Below are 22682 nucleotides of genomic sequence, written 5' to 3'. Positions count from 1 at the left end.
GGCCTGCCCCCAGGATTCCTGGCACGCAGACTGCCTCCTGTCACTGTGGTGTGAGCCGTAGGACTGTGGCATTGTTAATGACCTGCCGTTCGTTTGTCTTCCCTAGGCCATCACTGGAGGGAAGAGCCGTGCGGCCCTGCGTGCTCCGCTCGTGGAAGCACGGTCCCCTGGGATGATGCGACATGCGCCCCGCCCTGGCTGTCTCCCCGGAACTCCGGGCTGGGGAGCAGGGGAGGCGGGTGCGCAGCGTGGAGGTGGCCCGAAGCAGAGCGGGCTACGGGTTCAGCCTCTCGGGACAGGCGCCCTGCGCGCTCAGCTGTGTCATGAGGGGCAGCCCTGCAGATTTTGTGGGCCTCCGCGCCGGGGACCAGATATTGGCCATCAACGACATCAACGTGAAGAAGGCCTCCCACGAGGACGTGGTGAAGCTGATTGGGAAGTGCGCCGGGGTCCTGCACATGGTCGTCGGGGAGGGCCCGGGCCACGCCGAGTCCTGCTCCAGCGACGACGACGGGGGGCTCCACGATGGCAGAGGCTGGCTGAGGCCCAAGCTCGACTCCAAAGCCCTGGGCATCAACCGGGCAGAGAGGGTGGTGGAGGAAGTGCAGTCAGGGGGCATTTTCCACATGATGTTTGACAATCCCGGTCTTCGTGCCAGCAGTTCCGAGCCCGCCAAGCTGAAGCAGCGGTCCCGGTCAGAGTCTGCTGCCGTGAGGCTGGACGCCGGCCAGGACGGCCTGAGCGCCCCACGGCCCGGCTCGCTTTCCAAGGAGGAAATACCGAAGGTCACCAGCGACGACCCGGTGTTCGGTGTGGGGCCGGAAAGTCACGGGCACGACGCCTTTGGACTAGACGCCAGCATCTTAAACGTGGCCATGGTGGTGGGCTATCTGGGCTCCATCGAGCTCCCTTCCACGAGCTCCAACTTGGAGTACGACAGCTTGCAGGCCATCCGCGGCTGCATGCGGCGCCTGCGGGCAGAGCAGAAGATCCACTCGCTGGTGACGCTGAAGGTCATGCACGACCGGGTGCAGCTGTGCACGGACAAGGCCGGCGTGGTGGCTGAGTACCCCGCCGGGAAGCTGGCCTTCAGTGCCGTGTGCCCGGATGACCGGCGCTTCTTTGGGCTGGTGACCATGCAGACCAGCGACGACCGGAGCCTGGCGCAGGAGGACGAGGGGGCCTTGCGCACGTCCTGCCACGTGTTCATGGTGGACCCTGACCTGTTCCACCACAAGATCCACCAGGGCATTGCCCGGCGCTTCGGGTTCGCTTGCACAGCCGACCCCGACACCGGAGGCTGCCTGGAGTTCCCCGCGTCCTCCCTGCCCGTGCTGCAGTTCATCTCCGTCCTCTACCGAGACATGGGCGAGGCCATCGAGGGCGTGCGGGCCCGGGCCTTCCTGGAGGGGGACGCCGACCCCCACCAGAACACCAGCACCAGCAGCAACAGTGACAGTGGCATCGGGAACTTCACCCAGGAGGAGAAGAGCAGCCGGGTGCTCGTGGTGGACCTGGGAGGGAGCTCCAACAGGCACAGCCAGGGCTGCGGCGGCCCCTCGTGGGAGGGAGCAGGTGCCAGGAGCCCCCAGCCCTGGGGTGCGTCCTGGAACGGGGCCTTCTGCCAAGACCCCGAGGTGGGCTCCCCCCTGGAGACCAGTGTCCAGGCCGACAGGTTCCGAGACTCAGCTAAGCACTCAGGACTGACCTCCCACGTGGAGGGGGGCCCTGCCGCTCTGCGGGGCTCCGTGCCCCCGTCCAAGCAGGGCGGTTTCAACCAGAGGTGGCTCCCGGTGCACATGTTCCAGGAGTGGCCGTGCGGCCACGCCAGCGACCAGGAGTCCTACACAGACTCCACTGACGGGTGGTCCAGCGTGAACTGTGGCACGCTGCCCCCCCCCATGAGCAAGATCCCCGCAGACCGATACCGGGTGGAGGGCAGCCTCTCGCAGGCCCAGCCCAGGGCCCGCGACAGGGACTGGTCCAGGAAGGCCTTTGGGATGCAGAACATTTTCGGGCCTCACTGGAATGTTCGAAAGACCAAGGAGGACAAGAAGGTGAGTCTTGGTTGAGGACCCATAGCTGGAGACGGCAGTGCCTCCTGACCCCCCACCTTCTGCCACAGTGGGGGACATCTCCCTAGCCCAGGGACCGAAGTGGGATTGGTGAAGCCCTATGTTGGCTCACTTGGGGGCGTGGCCTACCGCGCATGTGTGCTTCCAGCCTTCTGGAGGCTGGCTGGGCCAGCCTGGGCGCTGAGCTAACCCAGGGCCCTGCATGCTGGCTCAGGGCAGCACCAGAGAGCCTAGTTCTGTGGAGTTTGGAGCGTGAGAGATGAAAACGTGAGAAAACCCCCACGTAGCAGCAGGCAGTGTGCGCTAGGGATCCTGTGCTCTTTGGAGGGAGGGTGGTGGAGTTTAGCTCTATTCCCATGAAATGGTTCTTGGGAAGGTGGTGGATAAAGTAAGTTTTCTGAGCTTGTGTACATTGCGGTTCTTGAGAAATTGCTAGCATATATTAGCTATGTTAGATTTCATGTGACATTTCACTGGTGTGGACAGTGTATTCCGACCAGCCTCCCCCTCCCTCCTCCTCCTTCCCCTCTTCCCCACTTCCTAACACAATTTCAGCAGATTTCACAGTTCTGTTTCTATGCAGGAGATCATATTCACCCTTGTTAGCGGCCCTCCGCCACAGCATCCGCCCCACGCCTGGTCCTCTCCCCACCTCTCCCTCACCGGGGACCACCAGTGCCATCTGCATATATAGCTAATGTATTTAAAAATTACTTGGCTGATTTCTTTTCCTCTTTCCTCTTCCCCTCTGTGTTCTAAGTATCCCTTGGACTCACATTTTATGTTCATCCAGAAATATAAGAGCCAGAAATACAATGATGTAGACAGGCATGTGTGTGCATGTGCGTATATGTGCGTATATGTGCATGTATGTGTGTATGTGCACGTGCATTATGTGTGTGCGCGTGCATGTGCCTGTGTGCGTGTGAGTGCATGTGCATGCATGTGCGTGCATGTGTATATGTACATGTATGTGTACATTTATGCATGTGCATGTGTGTAGTGCATGTATGTGTGTATATGCGTATGTAGGCATGCATGTGGGTATGTGCGTGCATGTGGGTAGGTGCGTGCATGTGTGTGCATGTAAGTGTATACATGTGTGTGTGTGTGTGTGTGTGTGTGTGTCTGTGCCCATGTGTGTGTACTTCTTTTAGACCTAGCTTCTAGATACAAACCAAATAACACCTTTTAAAAAAAAAAACAAAAAAAACCACGGTGTTTTTTGGCCTCACTCAGTGCAACGCCCTGGAGTTCCATCCATTTTCCTGCCAATGGGATGGTTTCCTTTGTCTTTAGAGCCTGTGGTGTGTGAGCCCTGTTGTTGTCATTGTCACTTGTCCATCTCCTGTGGAGCATCTTGGCTGAATGTAGCGTATGGCTGTTGTGAGCTCCGGTGGACATGGGCATGCAGGTGTCTCTCTGGTATTCTCATGTACTGTCCTTCACCCAGTTCTGCTGTGGTGGGGGCAGAGTCACTCTGTGTTCGGTGTTTTGGAGAATCTCCCTTCTGACTTCCGTAGTGGTCGCACTCACATTCCCACCAACAGCACTTGTGGTGGCTTCTTTTCTTGATGACTGGGACAAGATGGAATCCTAGTGTGCGTTTGCTTTTTCACTTCCTTTATGGCTCAGGATAGTGAACATTTTGTCATGTTTGTTTTCTTCTTTGGAGCGCTGGTCTGTTCAATTTGCTTGCCCATTTATTAATTGGATTATTTGTGGTTTTTTTGATGTTTAGTTTTTTTGAATTCTTTATTCTGGATAATAATCTTTTTTTAAACACTCAAGATTTTACTGAACTATGGATGCATTTAACACTCAGAAATAAATACATGAAGTTAGAATGAAATATACCAGCCACCCTCGGTGGCTCATGCCTGTAATCCTAATTACTCAGGAGGCTGAGATCTAAGGATCGCAGTTCAAAGATAGCCCTGGCACAAAAGATGGTGAGACTCTTATCTCCAGTTAATCACTAAAAAACAGGAAGTAGGGCGGTGGCTCCAGGGATAGGGCGGTAGCCTTGAGCTTGAAGAGCTCAGGGACAGCACCCAGGCCCAGAGTTCAAGCCCCATGGCCCACAAAAAGAGGAAAGAAAAAAGAAAATGCCTTCCCTGGGCAGGGAGCATAGCCTAGTGGCAGAGTGCATGCCTAGCATATGTAAAGCCCTGGGTTAGATTCCTCAGTGTCCACAAACACAGAAAAAAGCCGGCTGTGGCTCAAGTAGAGCACTGGAAAGCCCAGCCCAAGGACAGTGCTCAGGCCCTGAGTTCAAGCCCTGGGACTGGCAAAACAATTAAAAATAAGAAAAAAGAAAGTAAAGAAAAATGCCTTCCCTTTCCTGGCATCTGGGGTCCTCACAAGCCCCCAGCCTCAGAGGAAGCTCAGTGGCATTTCTGTATCTTCACGGGCATCGTTCAGGTCCTGCTCTGCCTTCTTTATTCTGCCTGGCCTGCTGCGTGTTGGCCTCCTCTGGTTTGTCTGGATGCTGCTGTAGTGTGTTCAGGTCCTTAAACGTCACCCCTTCCTTTCAGCATCGCTCTGTGTGCTTCTCCCCCACACTACTCTGTCCTTCGCTGTGGAGTTGCTGTGCTGGCTTTGTTGTTGTTGTTGTTGATTGTGGGGCTTGCAGCTCTTCAGTTAAGGCTTCTGACCTACTCCTGGAGCCACAGCCCCACTTGTGGTTTTCTAGTGGATAACTGGAGATAAGAGTCTCATGGTCTTTAGTGCCTGGGCTGGCTTTGAACCTCGATCCTCAGATCTCAGCCTCCTGAGTAGCTAGGATTATTGGCGAGAGCTACCATGTCTGGCTACTGTGTTGGCTTTTGAGGGACTCATGTCACCTTGATTTTATGTCTTTATTTTTTGCTGAGATTTGTCTATTTAGGGTCAAGTTTTGGTGGAGAGTTCAATTTCCTCTGTTGTTTTTAGTTGGTGATTTTTTGGGGGGAGGTGTGGGGCAGTCCTAGGCCTTGAACTCAGGGCCTGAGCCCTGTCCTTGGGCTTTCTCAAGGCTAGAGCTCTACCACTTGAGCCACAGCATCACTTCCGGCTTTTTCTGTGTTTGTGGGTACCGAGGAATCGAACCCAGGGCTTTGTCCTTGTTAGGCAAGCACTCTACCACTAGGCCGCGCTCCAAGCCCTAGTTGGTGATTTTTTATAGATTACTCAAGATGGGGCAGTGGTGGGGCTGTGGGTTTTCCTGCTGCAGTGTGGAGAGGCAGGGCTACTAGCCGAGCTTGCCTGCCAGCACTATGCAAATTGATCCTTTAGCAATCCCAGCACATTAACATCAGAGCCTAGGATTTTTTTGTGTTCCGGACAAAAAAAACCACGTTGGTTTAATAAAGTCCTCCCAGGGGAGGGTGTGACCTCTGCCTCTGCTGGCCGCCTGCTCCCGGGCGTGCAGATGGAGCTCGTCTGTTTCCAAGCTCCACTTGTGCCTTTCTGAGAATCTCGCTGGCCTCAGGTGGCTGCCTGCATGCTAATGAAATTCAGGCTCCTGAGCTGGCAGGAGCCTGCCCTTGATAGGTGTCTGGTGCGTGCCTGCCCACTGGCATAGTACCACTGCCCACCAGCCCTGGCTGGGGCTTGGGTAGGTGGGAGCTGTGTGTTTGCCCCCAGCCATGTCTGCGCAGTATCCAGATCTCCTGGCTTCCCCAGTGGCGGCACTCAGGCTTCTGTCCCTGAGACCCGTCACTGGATTTCTGCCCTTCACCCTTTCTAGCTGCCCTGTCCATCTCTGGTGGCCCTTGGTACTGGTCTTCAGTTCTGTTCTTCTGAATATAGCTTCACCATTGCTTCTCCGACTGTTTTCATTCCCAGAGTCCCAGGGAGGAAGTCTACTTGGATTTATTTACACTGTAGTTCTTGACAACTGAAAATGTCCCCTAGAGCTTCCAGAGGCTGTTGGCTGCTCAGGGCCGAGGCATGGGGCGAGTAGGGACACAGGGGCTGGGTGGGGGAAGCCACGCTGTGGCAGGGCCCCTCTCGGCCTTCAGTGCCTCTCCCACGCATGCTAGTGGGAGAAGACGGCTCTGGTGTCTTCTCACCTCAGTGACTGGAGGGCACTGGCACAGCTGACCACGAGGTGAGGTGCTGTGGTGTCTTCTGGCCTGGTGTGGAGGCGTGTCCTGCTATCCTCCCGGCCCCTGTGCGTCTTCACAGCTGCTGCTGGCCGTGGGGATTGAGCGTGCAGGTCGCAGGACCTGGAAGGTGGCTCACCTGACTGGGTCCTGCAGGGTGGTCCTCAGGGGGGCTGTGCCGCCCTTCCCTTTAGGCATTTCCTACAGGGCTCCTGGTCTCTTGTCACGTAACTCCACGCCCTTTCTCCTTCTACCCCTGGGGGCTTCTGTCACCTGGGCGTTCTGACCCTCAGCAGCACACGCAGAGATGAAAACCTGCCAGCTCCAAGTCCTTTCGGTGACCCAGCCTCAGGGTGGAGCAGAGCTGTTCTGCTGAGTCCCCTGCTTGGTAAACACTGGCCTAGCACGTGCTTTGTGCTTTGTTGCAGCGCTGTGGGGTGAAGGTCGTGAAGGCCAAGGGTGGTCTAGGGTCGAGACTGCTTGGGAATTTAAAATTCTGACAGCATGGGTAATGGAAGAAAAAAATATTGATGGCATTCAAGTTTCAGACTCGTGCTTCTTCAAGGCCTCGGCCACCAGAGGGAAGGAAGAAGCACCCTGGAGTGAGAAATCACTCACAAGCAGCAAATCTGCACCTCTCCTGCTGTCTGGGTGGGGCTGGTGGGGCTGGGCTGAGCTTTCCAAGCCACCTCCATCTGCGGGGCCCCATGGCTGCGGCAGGACTCTGGGTCTTCCCACAAGGCCTTGGCCTCTGGCCTGGTGCCTGAGGTAGGGCTCCAGTGGTACCTGGTCTGCTGGGGGGGGGCAGTTGCTGGACCACACTCAAGTCCATGTTCAAGGCACAGCCTTGCTGGGAAGTGGATGTCTCCTGCTGTGCTTGCACATCCTTCCTGGGGCTCCTCCACGTGGCATGGAGGCGGGGGGTGGTGGTGGGCAGAGGACCACGACCCTTGAGTATCGCAGTTGCCTGCGATGAGGGTCTCGTTCTCTGCTCCCCTGCGCAGCGAGGAGAGCGGACCCCACCCCCAGGCGCACTGCACACATCTCTGTCTTTGTGTCTAGGGCTCAGAGTTTGGGCGGGGAGTTGGACTGGCCCAGACTTCCCAGCGCACCTCTGCCCGAAGGTCATTTGGAAGATCCAAGAGGTTCAGCATCACGCGTTCCCTGGACGACCTGGAGGTAGGTGGACACGGCCTTGGGACGCCTGCTGGGAACCCCCTCCCCGCTTGTGGTTTTGTGCCAGTGGGGGGGCCTGAACGTGCGTGGCTAACTCTGTTGGTTGGAGGTGGTCTCTCCCAGGTGTCTATCTAGACGGGATCACAGGTGTGAGGCCCTGTGCCCAGCCCCTCCCGGCTCCGAGGGGGCCGGCAGTGTTCAGGATGGACACACTCAGTGTGCGGAGGGCATACGGCCTCTGCCGCCTGCGCCCTGTTGGCTGTGGGTCTTCTTAGGGTTCTGGTCAGCTCTGTGAACCCCCACCATACCACCCACATTTCTAGCACTACAGGGTCTGCCACGGGGTGGCAGAGGGGCGGGGCTTGCTGCCCTGCCCTGCCCAGGCCCAGGCATTGCTGGCAGCTTGTTGTGGCTCCCAGAAGTGTGGCTCTTTCGCAAGGGAAGAGAGGCCTGGAGGCTATGGCTGCTTCCTGAGTGGTGACGCCTTCCTGGGGCAAATGTGCACAAACCGGACTAGCAGATCAGGCCCTCCAGGACGTGGGTCATCCAGGGCTGTTGCCCAGTAGGGCAGCGATTGGTTAAAGCAAGGTCCTGCCCCCAGGGACCCGCCCTCCACCTGTGAGAGTGGTGACACACGGGCAGTGAGGTGGTGGTTGGTGCCCTGAGCACATGGGGCATGGGTGTGACTACAGGCGTGCTGTCCATGCTGGGCTTCCAGCCTTAAGAGAAGGGAAGGGCCACCTGCCCAGGGGATGTGCAAGAGGGAGGACCGAGCTGAGCACTGGCGGTACGTGGAGTGTGACAGAGTTTACTGGGGGCACTGAAGGAGAGAGCCCGGCTTGGGAATTGGGGCTGTTGGCTTCTTGCTTGCTCAGTGGGTGTGGCCTACAGAGCTGGGCGTGGCCACCTGCAGCAGGGAAGCTCAGCACAGCCGTGCCTGGGATCCACCCCTCCAGAGGGCTCACTGAGGGTTGTAGGACCAGGATGGAGCCCTCCACAGGACAGCTGGAGTCCAGGAAGCCACACCTGGAGCTAGAGCCCAGGGAGGGGCCAACAGCAGTGAGATGGGGTGGCGACGCTGCGTGGCAGAGGGCATTCCCAGATGAGCCCAGGAGAGAACTGGGGCTGGAGACTGGACTGAGACCCTCAGGACTGGCGCCTCAATTCACTCTTGTTCACCGGCAGACCGCCCACACCCATGCTTGGACCCACAATAGCAACTGCCTGGCACAGGCCCTAGAGCGTTTGGGAGACCCTAGAGCATCTTAGAGGCCCTAGAGCATCCTGGGGGCCCTAGAGGATTCTGGAGGATACTAGAGCATCCTGGCACTGGCCCTAGGGCATCCTGGAGGGCGCTAGAGGATTCTGGAGGGTATTAGGGCATCCTGGCGGGAGGAACTGGGAAGGTCAGGAGCTATGGGCAGAGTCTGGCAGTGCCTGGTGCTGGGCAGAAGATCCTACCTGAGCCTTGGTCAGACTTTACTCCAGCGCAGAGCAGGGGAGCTAGGTGGACAGAGGAGGTGGTGGAGGGAGCGGGGACGGCTTGGATGTCCTCCAGAGGCCGCTCTGCCCCTCTTGTTCCTCACTCACAAGCGCTGGCAATGTGAACAGCCGCTTTGGCTGGCTTGGCTTTCTAGCCCAGCCTCCTGTGGGGAGGCAGGGTGTGGGGGGACTGCAGATGTTTCCAATTAGCTCTTCTTACACATTTAAAAACATTGACATCGCTGTTTCCAAGAGAATTTAGCTAAGGAAGTGTTGCTGTCCTGGTCTACTTTTATTTATTTGAGAAATTCTCTTGAAGATCTGCTAATTCGGGGCCTAAAAAAAGACGTACCCTTGCTTTGTACTTCCTCATGGATACCTACCAGGTACTGGCCCTGGGGTAGAAGTGGGGCTGCCGAGTGGCCTCCTGCAGGTGGGGGAGGGGGTGGGGAGGGCTGCCTCTCCTGCTGAGCTGGGGCACCGGGGAAGGGCCACGTGGTGCTGGTGGCAGGCAGGTGGTAAGACTGGGGACTGGCTAAGCTCTAGCCAGTTGGTCCAGTTGGCAATGCTCTGTGCAGGATGGAGGGGAGGTTTGGGGGCCAGACGACCCCTTCTTGGGGCCTTCAAGGAGTCACAGTGCAGGTCCCCGGCCCAACGCCAGAAGCCACCTCAGCTCGCTGGCAGGGGAAGTCCAGGGCCGGCACTCAGACCCACGGGCCATGTTTCTCGAGTCTTGACGTCCCCTTGTGAGAGACCCCTTCTCTAACTCAAGTTTCTAGTCCACGTCCCAGACTCGGGGAGCCTCACTGTGCAGAGGTCTAGCTCGCTTCCTTGTCAACAAGCCGTGAGCCCCGCTGCACCACACGGGGTCCCCCTGCCTGCTGCTTTCTGGGCACACAGCCCCTTGGCCCTGCCAGTCTCCACCAGAGTTCCATGGCCCCAGAGCTGTGCCCAGCAGGGAGAGCCCAAGACCAGTAGGGTAGGCAGGTAACTGCAGGAGCCTAAAGTGAACGCTGTGCCCCTGGCAGGCCCGGACACCCCGTACCTCCTTCACGACCTTTCCAGCTAGCCAGGCCTCCCACTGGCCCTACGTGTGCCTCCGTGTGTCCTCCTCCCTCCCATCCTGCCATCCTCCATGCGTCCTCCTCCCTCCCGTCCTGCCGTCCTTGTGTGTCCTCCTCCCTCCCGTCCTGCCATCCTCCATGCGTCCTCCTCCCTCCCGTCCTGCCGTCCTTGTGTGTCCTCCTCCCTCCCGTCCTGCCATCCTCCATGCGTCCTCCTCCCTCTTGCCGTCCTCCATGCGTCCTCCTCCCTCCCGTCCTGCTGTCCTCCATGTGTCATCTTCCCTCTTGCCGTCCTCCATGCGTCCTCCTCCCTCCCGTCCTGCCGTCCTCGTATGTCCTCCTCCCTCCCGTCCTGCCATCCTCCATGTGTCCTCCTCCCTCCCGTCCTGCCATCCTCCATGCGTCCTCCTCCCTCCCGTCCTGCCGTCCTCGTGTGTCCTCCCTCCCTCCCGTCCTGCCGTCTTCCATGCGTCCTCCTCCCTCCCGTCCTGCCGTCCTGGTGTGTCCTCCTCCCTCCCGTCCTGGGGTCCTCCATGTGTCCTCCCTCTTGCCGTCCTCCATGCGTCCTCCTCTCTCCCATCCTGCCGTCCTCCGTGTGTCCTCCTCCCTCCCGTCCTGCCGTCCTTGTGTGTCCTCCTCCCTCCCGTCCTGCCGTCCTCGTGTGTCCTCCTCCCTCCCGTCCTGCCGTCCTCCATGCGTCTCCTCCCTCCCGTCCTGCCGTCCTCCGTGTGTCCTTCTCCCTCCCGTCCTGCCGTCCTCGTGTGTCCTCCTCCCTCCTGTCCTGCCGTCCTCGTGTGTCCTCCTCCCTCCCGTCCTGCCGTTCTCCCTGCGTCCTCCTCCCTCCCGTCCTGCCGTCCTCCATGCGTCTCCTCCCTCCCGTCCTGCCGTCCTCCGTGTGTCCTTCTCCCTCCTGTCCTGCTGTCCTCCATGTGTCCTCCTCCCTCTTGCCGTCCTCCATGCATCCTCCTCCCTCCCGTCCTGCCGTCCTCCATGTGTCCTCCCTCTTGCCGTCCTCCATGCGTCCTCCTCTCTCCCATCCTGCTGTCCTCCGTGTGTCCTCCTCCCTCCCGTCCTGCCGTCCTCCGTGTCCTCCTCCCTCCCATCCTGTTGTTCTCGTGTGTCCTCCTCCCATCCTGCCGTCCTCCATGCGTCCTCCACCATGACTCTGGTGACCATGACCCTGAGTGACCATGACCCTGGTGACAGTGATTCTGGTGACCATGACCCTGGTGACTGTGACTCTGGTGACAGTAACCCTGGTGACCGTGACCCTGAGTGATCATGACCCTGGTGACCGTGACCCTGGTGACCGTGACTCTGGTGACCGTGATTCTGGTGACCATGACTCTGGTGACAGTGACCCTGGTGACTGTGACCCTGGTGATAGTGACCCTGGTGACAGTGATTCTGGTGACCATGCTGGTGACAGTGACTCTGGTGACCGTGACTCTGGTGACAATGACTCTGGTGACCGTGACTCTGATGACCGTGACTCTGGTGACAGTGATTCTGGTAACCGTGACCTGCTGACCGTGACCCTGGTGACAGTGACCCTGCTGACCGTGACCCTGGTGACAGTGACCTTGCTGACCATGACCCTGGTGACCATGCTGGTGACAGTGACCCCGGTGACCGTGACTCTGGTGACCGTGACTCTGATGACCATGACCCTGGTGACAGTGCCTCTGGTGACCGTGACCCTGGTGATAGTGACCCTGGTGACCGTGACCCTGGTGACTGTGACCCTGGTGACAGTGACCTTGCTGACCATGACCCTGGTGACTATGCTGGTGACAGTGACCCTGGTGACAGTGACTCTGGTGACCGTGACTCTGGTGACAGTGACCCTGGTGACCGTGACCCTGGTGACTGTGACCCTGGTGACAGTGACCTTGCTGACCATGACCCTGGTGACCATGCTGGTGACAGTGACCCTGGTGACAGTGACTCTGGTGACCGTGACTCTGGTGACAGTGACCCTGGTGACCGTGACCCTGGTGACTGTGACCCTGGTGACAGTGACCCTGGTGACCATGCTGGTGACAGTGACTCTGGTGACAGTGATTCTGGTAACCATGACCCTGAGTGACCATGACCCTGGTGACTGTGACCCTGCTGATCGTGACTCTGGTGACAGTGACTCTGGTGACTGTGACCCTGAGTGACCGTGACTCTGGTGATTGTGACCCTGCTGACCGTGACTCTGGTGACAGTGATTCTGGTGACCGTGACCCTGAGTGACCATGACCCTGGTGACAGTGACCCTGGTGACCATGCTGGTGACAGTGACCCTGGTGACCATGATTCTGCTGACCGTGACTCTGGGTGACCATGACCCTGGTGACCATGATTCTGCTGACAGTGACCCTGGTGACTATGACCCTGGTGACCATGCTGGTGACCGGCTTCCAGGTTGCAGCAGGTCCCCACTCAGTCCCGTGAGTGGCCACATGCTTGGTGGTCACCGGTGCTGCTGCTGGTCTGAGGGCTGGTGTTCTGCGCCTTCCACTCTTGGTGCTTCCGATAGCCCCGTGCGGGGTGCTGGGGCTGATGTGGGGTGAGTCAGGCCGTGGAGTTGTGGGGGCCCAGCAAACCCTGGCATTTTCCTGCCACTCCAGGAGCGTGCTGAGAGACGTGGGGAGGCAGGAATGGTGCTGTGTGAGGACCTGAGCTGAGGCAGGTCCTGCGACCCGGTCTTGGGGGCCCTCTTGGGGTGTGCGGACTTGAGGCTGAGAAGGCCGGGGCTGCTGAGCAAGTGTCAGGGGAGGCGCCATGGTCCTGGGGTCTGTGTGGAGAGTACTCGCCGGGAGGCCTGCACGGAGGCTCAGCGTCCATGGCAGGGGGCGCAGCTGGTGGCCCCGTTGCTGAGGAGAGGAGGGTGCCGAGGGGCACAGGCCCCCAGGGAGTGCCAGGCCCTCACTGTCCCTGGCTGGGGGTGGGGCAGCCTGGCACCTGTACTGGCTAGGGAGATGATGGGAGAGAGGGAGAGCCCTCTTCCCTTTGGCTACTGGTGCCGAGCTGTGAGAGAAGACAGGAACGGCTGTCTGTCTGTCTGGCTGGCTGTGGAGGAGGCTCAGGCTGTTAGGGTGTGGGGCTCACCTGGCAGGCAGTCGTGGCACACATAGAATGTGCTGGCCAGTGGGCGTGCTCGTGGCATGTTCCCACTGCCACTGCACATTGCTTTGTGGGGAAAAGCCCAGGGGATGCTGACGCTGGAGGCTGGATTAGCCTGCTGCCAGTGGGCGGCCTGCTCCGGACCCACGGCCCGTCCCAGAACGTGGGCCAGTGGGCCTGCACTCAGGACGGGGTGGGGTGGTGGTGGGGGTCATGAGATGTGGCAGGAGGGGGCACCGGCTGAGAGTGGGCCTGGGGTCTCCATGGAGGTGGCCCCGGGTTCTGGTAGCCATTTGCGTTCCTTCTTTTCTTTGTCTTCCTTTTCCAAGTGAGGAACAGTGATGCTCACTCACTGTCAAGTTGTTCGGTTGCTTGGAGGCAGACAGAACAGACCGTGGACCATACATGCTGTGGAGATTCTCAGGAACTGGGAGGAGGGGAGAGGCGCGCGCGCGTGCGTGCGTGTGTGTGTGTGTGTGTGTGTGTGTGTGTGTGTGTGTGTGTGCCGCACGCACACGCACGCACGCACGCACGCACATGCAGCGGGCTTATAATAGAGTGGCAGCAGCGGCACTGCGATCACTCTGGGGCCGGCACCGTGCCACTGAGAAGCACATTGTGGGTAGCCGGGGTGTGCAGAGCCACCCCCGCGGCCAGGGCCAGCGTCCCTCCCGTGTGTGAGGCAGTGGAGGCAGACCACAGCTCCCTCCGTCCTGTTGCTATAGGTTACGAGGGAAGCACGCGGACCGTCAGCTGAAATGTCTGAACTTTCCTGACATGCCCAGGCGCGCGCCACACTGAGCCGCTGCCTCAGATCTGGTGCCTGGCTCATGACGCAAGTTTTCCTGTGTTAAGATGAATTTGGAAAAGGGTTTGTCAGATGAGTCCGATGTCTTTACTGACCAGCAGGTAAGTTGTTCCTGGTGGTTTTTTGTATGTTTCTTTGTCTTTTGCTATTTGGACAGCATTGTAGGAGAACTTGGCATCTCGTCACTGCTTTACTTGTAGCTGGTCCTGTGAATGGCAGCTGGGGAGTTTCCAAGCATGAAACTGAGGCGACGTTCCTTGGTTCTGCCTTGAGGAGCTGAGCGCATACAGTAGTGGACCAGTGCTGGCCGTGGCCCTGGGCCCGTCCACAGCTCCACTCAGGTCCTACACAGGGCTGGCCAGGCTCGCTGGGGTTCCTTCTCAACTCCCGCCCAGCTGCCAGGGACCGCAGACATTCTTTCCCTTACCACAGAAATCCTAACATCTTAAAGATGTGAGTCAGTGCGGTTGAAATGGGAAATTTCAACTAGATAGGCATTAATAGTTCTCAATTTTTTAAAATTGCCAGTTTATGTTTTATAGTTGAGTACATGAATACATGTATACATCAATCATATTTAATGATTGATTGTTATATGAACTTATGAAGTTGAACATAGGAGAGAATGTGTTTAAAAGACTTGAGTAAATAAAAGATAAAAATCTTTATTTTTCTTTTATGACTTTGCCATGTTGATACAAAGATAAAAAATTATGTACAAGAGATTGGTACTAATTGCGAGGTACTGATTTTTAATTGCCTCTTGTCTGGAGCTGCTTAATCTCAGGATGTTTTCTTAGTATCTAATTGGAGTTGTCTGCAGAGAATTGCGGGAGAAAACATTGGTGGACCTGACTGGTGTGGGAATGAGCCCCAGCCCTTTCGCTGGGGACAGCCAGGACAGCCTGGCACCGGGGTGTCACGAGGGGCGCGCCTGGCATCTGGCAGCACCCCTTCAGACAGCCGAGGAGCAGGACCCCCGGACGAGCCCCGGGCCGCACTGCCATTTCAGTAGCGCCTTACATAGAGTGCCCTGACCTCTGGCTTCGCTATGTAAATCCGAACTGCCTTTTCCAGTTTTGCCAAATGTTGAGACAGGCCGATCCGTTGTTCACGGGAGTGCGTGGAAGTCCGGCTGCGATGGGGGTGCTGCAGTAGTGCACATGATGCTCTTACTTCACTGCCCTGGCTGCTGAGGATGGCAGTGGGCAGGGCTGGCCCCGGCTCTGCCCCCGGCCCGGCCGTTACCACTGCGCTGACCCCACCGCTTCCTGGGCTCCCACTGCTTGCCCTGGGCTGTGGTTCCCAGCGTGCTTTCTGGGGGGCACAGGCAGTAGGGAGAATCTGAGGCTCTCACTGGCCACAACTTCCTCAGCCTCCACAGCCAAAACACGCACGCCTCTGCCACAGATGGCAACTAACTCCAGCGTGTGCAAACACCCCACAGGAGACTTGACGACTCGGGAGACTCGGTCGAACCACACCGGAAGATGAGTCGTCACCAGAAAAGCAGCTTCCCAGTCTGCCTGTGACTCCCACACAGCCACCCTCACGTCTCCCCGGCTGCGGCTGGCCCCTGGGGCTGGTGCAGGGAGGGGCGGTGGAGGGAGCTGAGGGTCCAGCCGTGGGGGGGGGGCGTGCCTCCATTGCACCCCGGGGAGGGGCTTCTCAGGGTCTCCTCAGCCCTCAGCTGTCTTGCCTTGCCTGGCACTGTGGTGCCATGGTGGGTGGGGATGGTAGAGGGTCTTGGTTTGTTGATCCTCGAATCATCCTTCCCTTCTCATGAAATACATTCTGCACATCGTGTATAATTGGGTCGGGCTTTGCGTCTCTCCGCTGGGGAATGTCAGGTGCTTTCTAAAGGTGAGGGCGTTAAATTCTGTCTGATACTTGTTCACGTGGAAGGGCTGTACTCTAAGCCCAGTTCTGGTGAGTCTCGCCTGTCATCCTAGCTCCTCAGCGGGCTGGATCTGAGGGTTGTGGTTTGAAGCCAGCCCTGGCAGGAAAGTCTGTGAGATTCCCATCTCTGGCCCAGCTGGGCTTCCGGCCTCTGCGGCTGCAGCTCTGCCCAACCCCTACATGTGTGGATGTGGTGAAGACAGACATGTGGCTTGGAAGGGTGGGGAAGTGAGAGAGCAAGCGGAAAGGTGGAGGCTCACAAGGCTGGGCTCTCCTCCCAGGCCTGCAGTGGGCAGTGCAGCCAAGCCTTCCTCTAAGGAGGCAAGCCGCGTGCGAAGGGCTGTGGTGGGGGGCAGGTGTCATGGGTGTACAGACGGGCAGCGTGGCTGTGGTAGCTGGGGACGTGAGAACTGTGTGCCACTGGGGGCAGAGGCATCTGAGGACCCCGCCTGTGTCCCAGGCTCTGTGGGCTGGGTTCGGGGCCACCCGGGAGCCCTTTTTGCATCTGATGAGTCTCCCTTTAGCCTCCTCCCATCTGTCCACGCTTGATGGCCTCTTCCTGTCCCCCTGGTGTCAGGCTGCCACGGGCCCTGCCATGACAGCCCTGGCCCGTGAGCTGTGCCTTGGCCCCGAGGCATCTGCCCTCCTGCATCCAGCCACTCCCCCTACCTCCCACACCGTAGCTGCCAACTCCCCATGTCTGCTGCAAGTGTTGCCCTGGGCCTGCGTCAACCTCCTCAGCTCCGCTGCCAGCACTTCTCCCTGACCCCAAACCCCTGCACGCCCACAGCCCATTTGACATTCGGGAGGCCTGCCAGGCTCGAGTGCTGCCTCCCCGCCTTCGTGTCTGCTCCTGACTCGGGAAAGGACAGTGTGGAGCCTTTGGCTCAGCCCCAAATTGCCTGACACACACGGCAGCGTTTCGTGGGCTTGACCTTTAAAATCCATCCCAAATTTACACCATGTAAATTTCCACGGCTCCCACCTCGCTTTGGTGCTGATACATAAGGCCTGGTGCCCCAGGGCCTCCTGGTCCCGTGGACAGGCCACCCCACTGGGCTGTGCGGGGGTCTCTTGGGTCCAGCGCATGGATGGGTGCGGTGCCATTTTTGTGTGTGTGAGGCACACCCACGCCGCCAGAGCCTGCCATGGGCCTGGGAGAGAGCGGGGAGGAGGGGGGAGGAGCTCGATGGAGAGAAGGCTCTGCCCCAGGGCTGAACAGCGCCAGAGGTGTGGGAAACAGTGGCTGGTCCCCCCCTGTGGCCCAGCTGAGGCGTGGGGTCCTGGGCCGCCTCCACCTCTGCGCGTGGTCCTGGGTGTCACTTGCCCATGGGGCAAGAGGGTGAGGACCACGCAGCCCTTTCGGCCACCATGGAGCAGGTGAGGTGACTTGGGCTGTGTGGCCCTGGGCTGCCTGTCCTAGCATCTGTGTTCATGGACTGGTGGTTGATGGCTTGGTGCCTCCCTGTCACGGCACCTCTGTGCTCTTGTGATTGCGTGGCCCTGTGCTCCGAGGACTTAGAATTGTGTGGCCCTGTGCCGCCCTGTTACAGCACCTCTGTGTTCCATGGCTGCAAACTCTGTGCTGGTGCCAGTGTAGCTGTGTGGTGTGGCCCCGGCTCAGGTCCCTGTGTGGCCCCTCCCAGTGTGATGGCCCAGGCCACGTGCAGGTGTGTGGGCGTGGTCTTCATGCTGGAGGTAGGGCTTGTCACCACAGGCAGGCCTGGCCAGAAGCCTTGAGGCTTCCCAGGGAGACACACGTGCAGCTGACAGAGGGCGGTGAGGGCAGAGGAAGCCCTGGTCCCCATGGGAGCAGACCGCACACCACGTGAGCACCTGGTGCATGCGGAGGTGCTTGTGTGCACAAAGGCACATAGGCAGACATGCACACATGCATACAGACATGTCCATAGATGCTGGCAGGTATGCACGTGTGCAAACGCAGCTTGAAAGCAGGTTCCAGGATCAGCCTGGGCCGCAGAATGGCTGATTTAGCACATTTATTTCATGTTACTTTTTTCCATCTTCTTTCCTAAGTGCTTGCCGTGACCCACTATGTTGATCCATGGCATCTTAGAAGGTTGTGGCTGGGGCTGGTCTAGTGGAGGGCAGGCCAGGGTGCCGGGGTGCAGGCGTGCAGGGGTGCAGCAGACGCACATGGCAGAGGTGGCGGTGAGGCAGGTGTCACCTCCTTGGCACCCACAGGTGTGGGGCAGCTCCCCTCTGAATGCAGCTGGGCCCTCACCCGCCCAAGCCAGCCAGCCTGCTGCAGATCTGCTCTCCTCAGTGTGCAGTCCCACAGAAACCGTGAGAAACTGCCTCAACCTGCACAGGCAGCGTGTGGGATGCACACGTGCACACCAGACCACCACATTCCTAAGGGATTTCATCACCTAGCTGAAATGCCTGGTGTTCAAATCTTCCGGGCATGTAGGCATCCGGCAAGCCTTTGCTCTCTCTTTAGGACTCTTAATGTGGCTAGTCAGTATTTTTTATGTCCAAAGCAGGAAATTTTGCCAGTGTCTCAAAACAGAAAGTTAGTATTACTGAGTATTCCTCTGCCAGGGCAATTAGGAATTATCTGCTCTGATAGCTCCTTTTGCTGACAGTGGAGAATAAACCTTGGTAAAGATTCTATCATCACAAAATGCTGATGGGTACAAGACGCTGATTCATGATAAAATCCCTACAGACTGGTAGGGGCCCCGACAAGTGCTCGGTCTCAACTCAGTGACTAACACTGAGTAGGCTTCTCCGCAGCCCAGAGGAAGCAGAGGAAGATTTGAGTTTCTGCGGCCTGCCTTTGGGAGGGAGTTATAACCTAGGAGCCATGGGTGCTTTTGTTTTTTTGCCAGTTGTGGGGCTTGAACTCAGGGCCTGGCCATTGTCCTTGAGATTTCTCAAAGCTGGTGCTCTACCGTTTCAGCCACAGTACAACTTTTGGCTTTTTCTGTGTATGTGGTACCAAGGAATTGAACCCAGGGCTTTGTGCATGCTACGCAAGCATTCTACTGCTAGGCCACGTTCCCAGCCCAAAAATATATTTCTCATATTATCACAATTTAAAAGAGAAATGTATTTCTGGGTGCCAGTGGTTTGTAGCTTGTGTCTGTAATCCTGTCTATTCAGATATGAGGACCATAGTTTAAAACCAGCCTGTGCGTATGTGAGATTCTTTTTTTTTTTTTTGCCATTCCTGGGCTTGAATTCGGGGCCTGGGCACTGTTCTTGAACATGTTTTGCCCAAGGCTAGCGCTCTGGCACTGGAGCCACAGCACCACTTCTGGTTTTTCTATGTATGTAGTATCAATGAATAGAACGCAGAGCTTTGTGCAGACTAGGCTACACTCCTGGCCCAGATATTCTTATGTCCAAATGATCACCAAATGCTGAGGTGGACCTGTGGCTCAAGTGGTAGAGTGCTAACCTTGAGCAGAAAAGCTCAGGGACAACACCTAGGCCTTGAGTTCAAAGTCCAGGACTAGCACCAAAAATTAAAATTAAAATAAATAATAAAAAAGAAATACGGGGGCCGGGAGTTTGGCCTAGTGGTTAAAGTGCTTGCCTAGCATGCATGAAGACCCGGGTTCGATTCCTTGGTACCACATACATAGAAAAAAGCCGGAAGTGGTGCTGAGGCTCAAGGGGTAGAGCTCTAGCCTTGAGAAAGTCCAAGGACAGTGCTCAGGCCCTGAGCTCACGCCCAGGACTGGCCAAAAGAAAAAAAAAAAAAAGAAATACGTTTACTTTAAATTCCAATCTTGAAATCATGTGGTAGAGATTCTTAGAGCTATTTAATTATGGAACATTTTAAGTTATAAGCACAGAATGATGTCGATTTACTGAGTTCTTTTTCACATTTTCTTTGTTTAGTGGTTGTACTTTTAAAAAGTCTTTTGTTGTTGTTGTTAGTTGTGGGGCTTGGACTCTGGGACTGGGTGCTGTCCCTGAGCTCTTTAGCTCAAGGCTACTGCCCTACCCCTTGACTCACAGCCCCACATCACATTTTCTAGTGATTAGAGATAAGAGTCTCACAGTCTGTAGTGCCCCGGCTTTCTTTGAACCACAATCCTCGGGTCTCAGCCTCCCGAGTAGCTAGGATTACAAGCATGAGTCACTGTGCCTGGCTTCTTACCACCTCCTCCTCCTCCTCCTCCTCCTCCTCCTCCTCCTCCTCCTCCTCCTCCTTCATTTTCATCTTCTTCTTCTGTAAATAAAATGTATAGATGTATAAATATGGGAAGAACTTAAGAAGTACACACTAATAAAAATAAATGACTAACGTCAGCCATACTAGATAGCAGAATATCAAACATCAAGAGGCTGCTCATTAAAAACAAAACAAAACCAAAAACCAAAAACATTTATATAGAAGTGGCGCTGTGGTAAAGTGCTAGCTTTGAGCTGAAGAACTCAGGGATGGCACCCAGGCCCAGGGTTCAAGCACCATAACAGAGAAAAAATTATAAATATGCTTATAATGGTGCAAGTATGCAGGGAATTTGGGGTATTTACCTTCTGGAATCCTTAGACTAGATCCTTACCTCATGCCAAATGAGTCCAGTTCCTAGAAGAACACATAGGGATAGCACAGTGGTTTGAGTCTTGGTGCTGATTTGTGTGTGTGTGGGGGGGGGGTCATGGGGCTTGAACTCTGGGCCTGGGTGCTGTCCCTGAGCTCTTCAGCTCAAGGCTACTGCTCTATCCCTTGAACCACAGAGCCATCTCTGATGATTTGTTTTTATATGACACAAACATGCAGGCACCCCAAGTAAAGGTGAGCCCGGAGGTCACGTCTCTCTGGGACACTTCTGCCCACCAGGGAAACCCACCAAAGTGAGACGTGCCCAGCAGTGGAGGGTGTTGGCAAACCTGTGTCCACTGAGGGCCATGGGGAATGCACAGCAGCCTGATCGCTGAGCGACAGAGGCTCGAGCAACCGTTTTCCCAGGAGGGCATGCCCTCCGTGGGCATGAGAGGTGCCTGGCATGCCGTGGGAATGCCGGTGAGCTGGTGACACCTTGCACCCAGCTCAGATAGCCCTGGAAGTCGGCACAGCCCAGTGAGCACGTCTCCTCTGGATCCCCACAGCGGGAGGCCAGCATCTGGAGCACACAGCTGCACTAAAGAAATAAAGAAACAGCTCACGTCTGTGGATGGAGGAAGAAAGTAAACATGGCGGCCAGCCTTCCTGAGAAAGGAGGTGCCCCTCGCAGTAGCTCACACCTGTAATTCTAGCTACATGGGAGGGCGGGAGCTAGAGGATCGAAGTTCTGGGCCATCTCTGGAGAAAGTCCACAGACCACACCTCTGTCAGACGGAAAGCTCAGGGGCACGTCCTGTCATGCAGGCGTGTAAAGAGGAGGGTGGAGGGTAGCAGGAGCTGGGTATGACGTTGAGACCCTGTTCAAAAGAGAGCTGAAGGCCTAGAGTTCAGCCTAGTGGTAGAGTGCTTGCCTAGCATGCGCAAAGACCCAGGTTTGATTCCTCAGTACCACATACAAAGAAAAAAGGCAGAAATGGTGCTGAGGCTCAAGTGGTAGAGCTCTAGCCTTGAGAAATGCCAAGAGCCCAGGGATAGTGCCCAAGCCCAGAGTTCAAGGCCCAGGACTGGCAGAGAGAGAGAGAGAGAAGAGAGAGAGAGAGAGAGAGAGAGAGAGAGAGAGAGAGAGAGAGAGAGAGAGAGAGAGAGAGAGAGAGAGAGAGAGAGAGAGAGAGAACTGAAGCCTGAGGGCTGGTGGCGAGGCTCAGATGGTAGAGCACCTTCTAGGGAGTCTATGTCCCAGCTTCAAGGAAAAAAACCCAAACAAAAACCAGTGTTCTGAGTGGACCACGTCAGACACAGACACAGACGCACAAGTACTGTGTCTTCTCCCTGGCTCTGGGGCATTGAAGGGCTGGGCCTGGAGGCAGAGAAGAGGCTGGTGGTTCCCGGGTGTGGGGAAGGGGAGCTGAGGGCTGAAGCTCACACGGGCTGGTCAGTGGTAGAAGAGCAGACAGGGTGCTCCTGCTGTTGGCAGGGCCGTGTTGAGTGCTGGCGTGCGCGTGCGTGGTGACTTCCCCGTGTGGGGAGGGACGTGCTGTGGAAATCACACCGCAGTGTGTGGTTAGATCAAAACACTGTGTTGTGCACCTTAAATGTGTATAATTTGTATCTGGTCAAAGAAAACCGCAGCCACCTCCTCCAAGGATGACTGACAGCTGCCGTCCTTGAGGCTCCTTCGAGGCAGTGGTGCTAGCAGTGGAGGCCCCGCAGCTTAAACACTTGCATCTTTAGGACTGAACTATGCAATCACTTATTAAAGTGCCAAACCAGGAATGAAACTGATCTCTTGAGCAGGAGACTCTCAGGTCTCATCTTCCCCCTCCCCTTCAGATCTGCACACCACTGTGTGCAATGCTAGCGTGAGGTGCACTGGGCAGACCCACTGTGTGCAGTGCAGAAGTAACAGTGCATACCATTGCGACCATGCTACCCCACTGTGTGTAACTCAGTCATGTAGTAATGTGTTAGAGTGGCAATAGTACTGTAGTAATGGCTCACTGTGCTAGCCTACTGTGTGCGTGGCTGCCCTCCCCTGCCTCGGTTGGTTTCCTTGCCTTCTCCGTCCTCCTTCCCCTTGGCCCAAGGCTGCCCTCGTAACCAGTGAGCTGGTTCCTGGCAGCTGTGCTGCCTGGCCCTGGCACTGCAGTGCCCTAGTGGTTTACCAGCAACCCTCCTAGCTGCTGGAACGCAGCCCCTCCTGCCCGTGCCCCTCCTCTGAGCCCCTCCGAGCCTTCAGGCCTCCTCCCCAGCTCAACTTGGAATTCTCCTCCTCTGCTCCCCGCTGCTCTTCCTCTTCCTGCCTCCTCTTTGCGGGCCCTCAGCAAGGTTCCCGTTTGGCTCTGTTTTCCAGTCCCTCATTCTCTTTCGAACCTTCTCATCGCTGTCCAGTCTCCCCACGGAGTCTTCCACTTTTGACAACTGTAATTTATG

The 22682-nt window shown here is 56.9% G+C and overlaps 1 protein-coding gene across 5 annotated transcripts in view; it reads left to right on the top strand.

The window, feature by feature from the left end:
• The first annotated feature begins 124 nt into the window (after nucleotides 1-124).
• The window catches only part of Rgs12 (regulator of G protein signaling 12), a 57253-nt gene continuing 34695 nt past the window's right edge, over nucleotides 125-22682 (top strand). For 4 of the 5 annotated variants that reach the window (XM_090343886.1, XM_090343883.1, XM_090343887.1 and 1 more), the window contains exons 1-2: nucleotides 125-2057; nucleotides 7226-7342. In XM_090343886.1, coding sequence (XP_090200012.1) covers nucleotides 183-2057; nucleotides 7226-7342 — 1992 coding nt within the window. In that variant the 5' untranslated portion in view covers nucleotides 125-182. Of the gene's footprint in view, nucleotides 2058-7225; nucleotides 7343-13630; nucleotides 13909-22682 lie in introns of those variants that run through there. The other variant, XM_090343885.1, reaches the window with a different exon arrangement.

This window comes from Megascapheus bottae, chromosome 13 (genome assembly GCF_031878675.1).
Source record: "Megascapheus bottae isolate mThoBot1 chromosome 13, mThoBot2.hap1, whole genome shotgun sequence".
Taxonomy (NCBI): Eukaryota; Metazoa; Chordata; class Mammalia; order Rodentia; family Geomyidae; genus Megascapheus; species Megascapheus bottae.
This window is presented reverse-complemented; position numbering and strand designations above follow the sequence as displayed.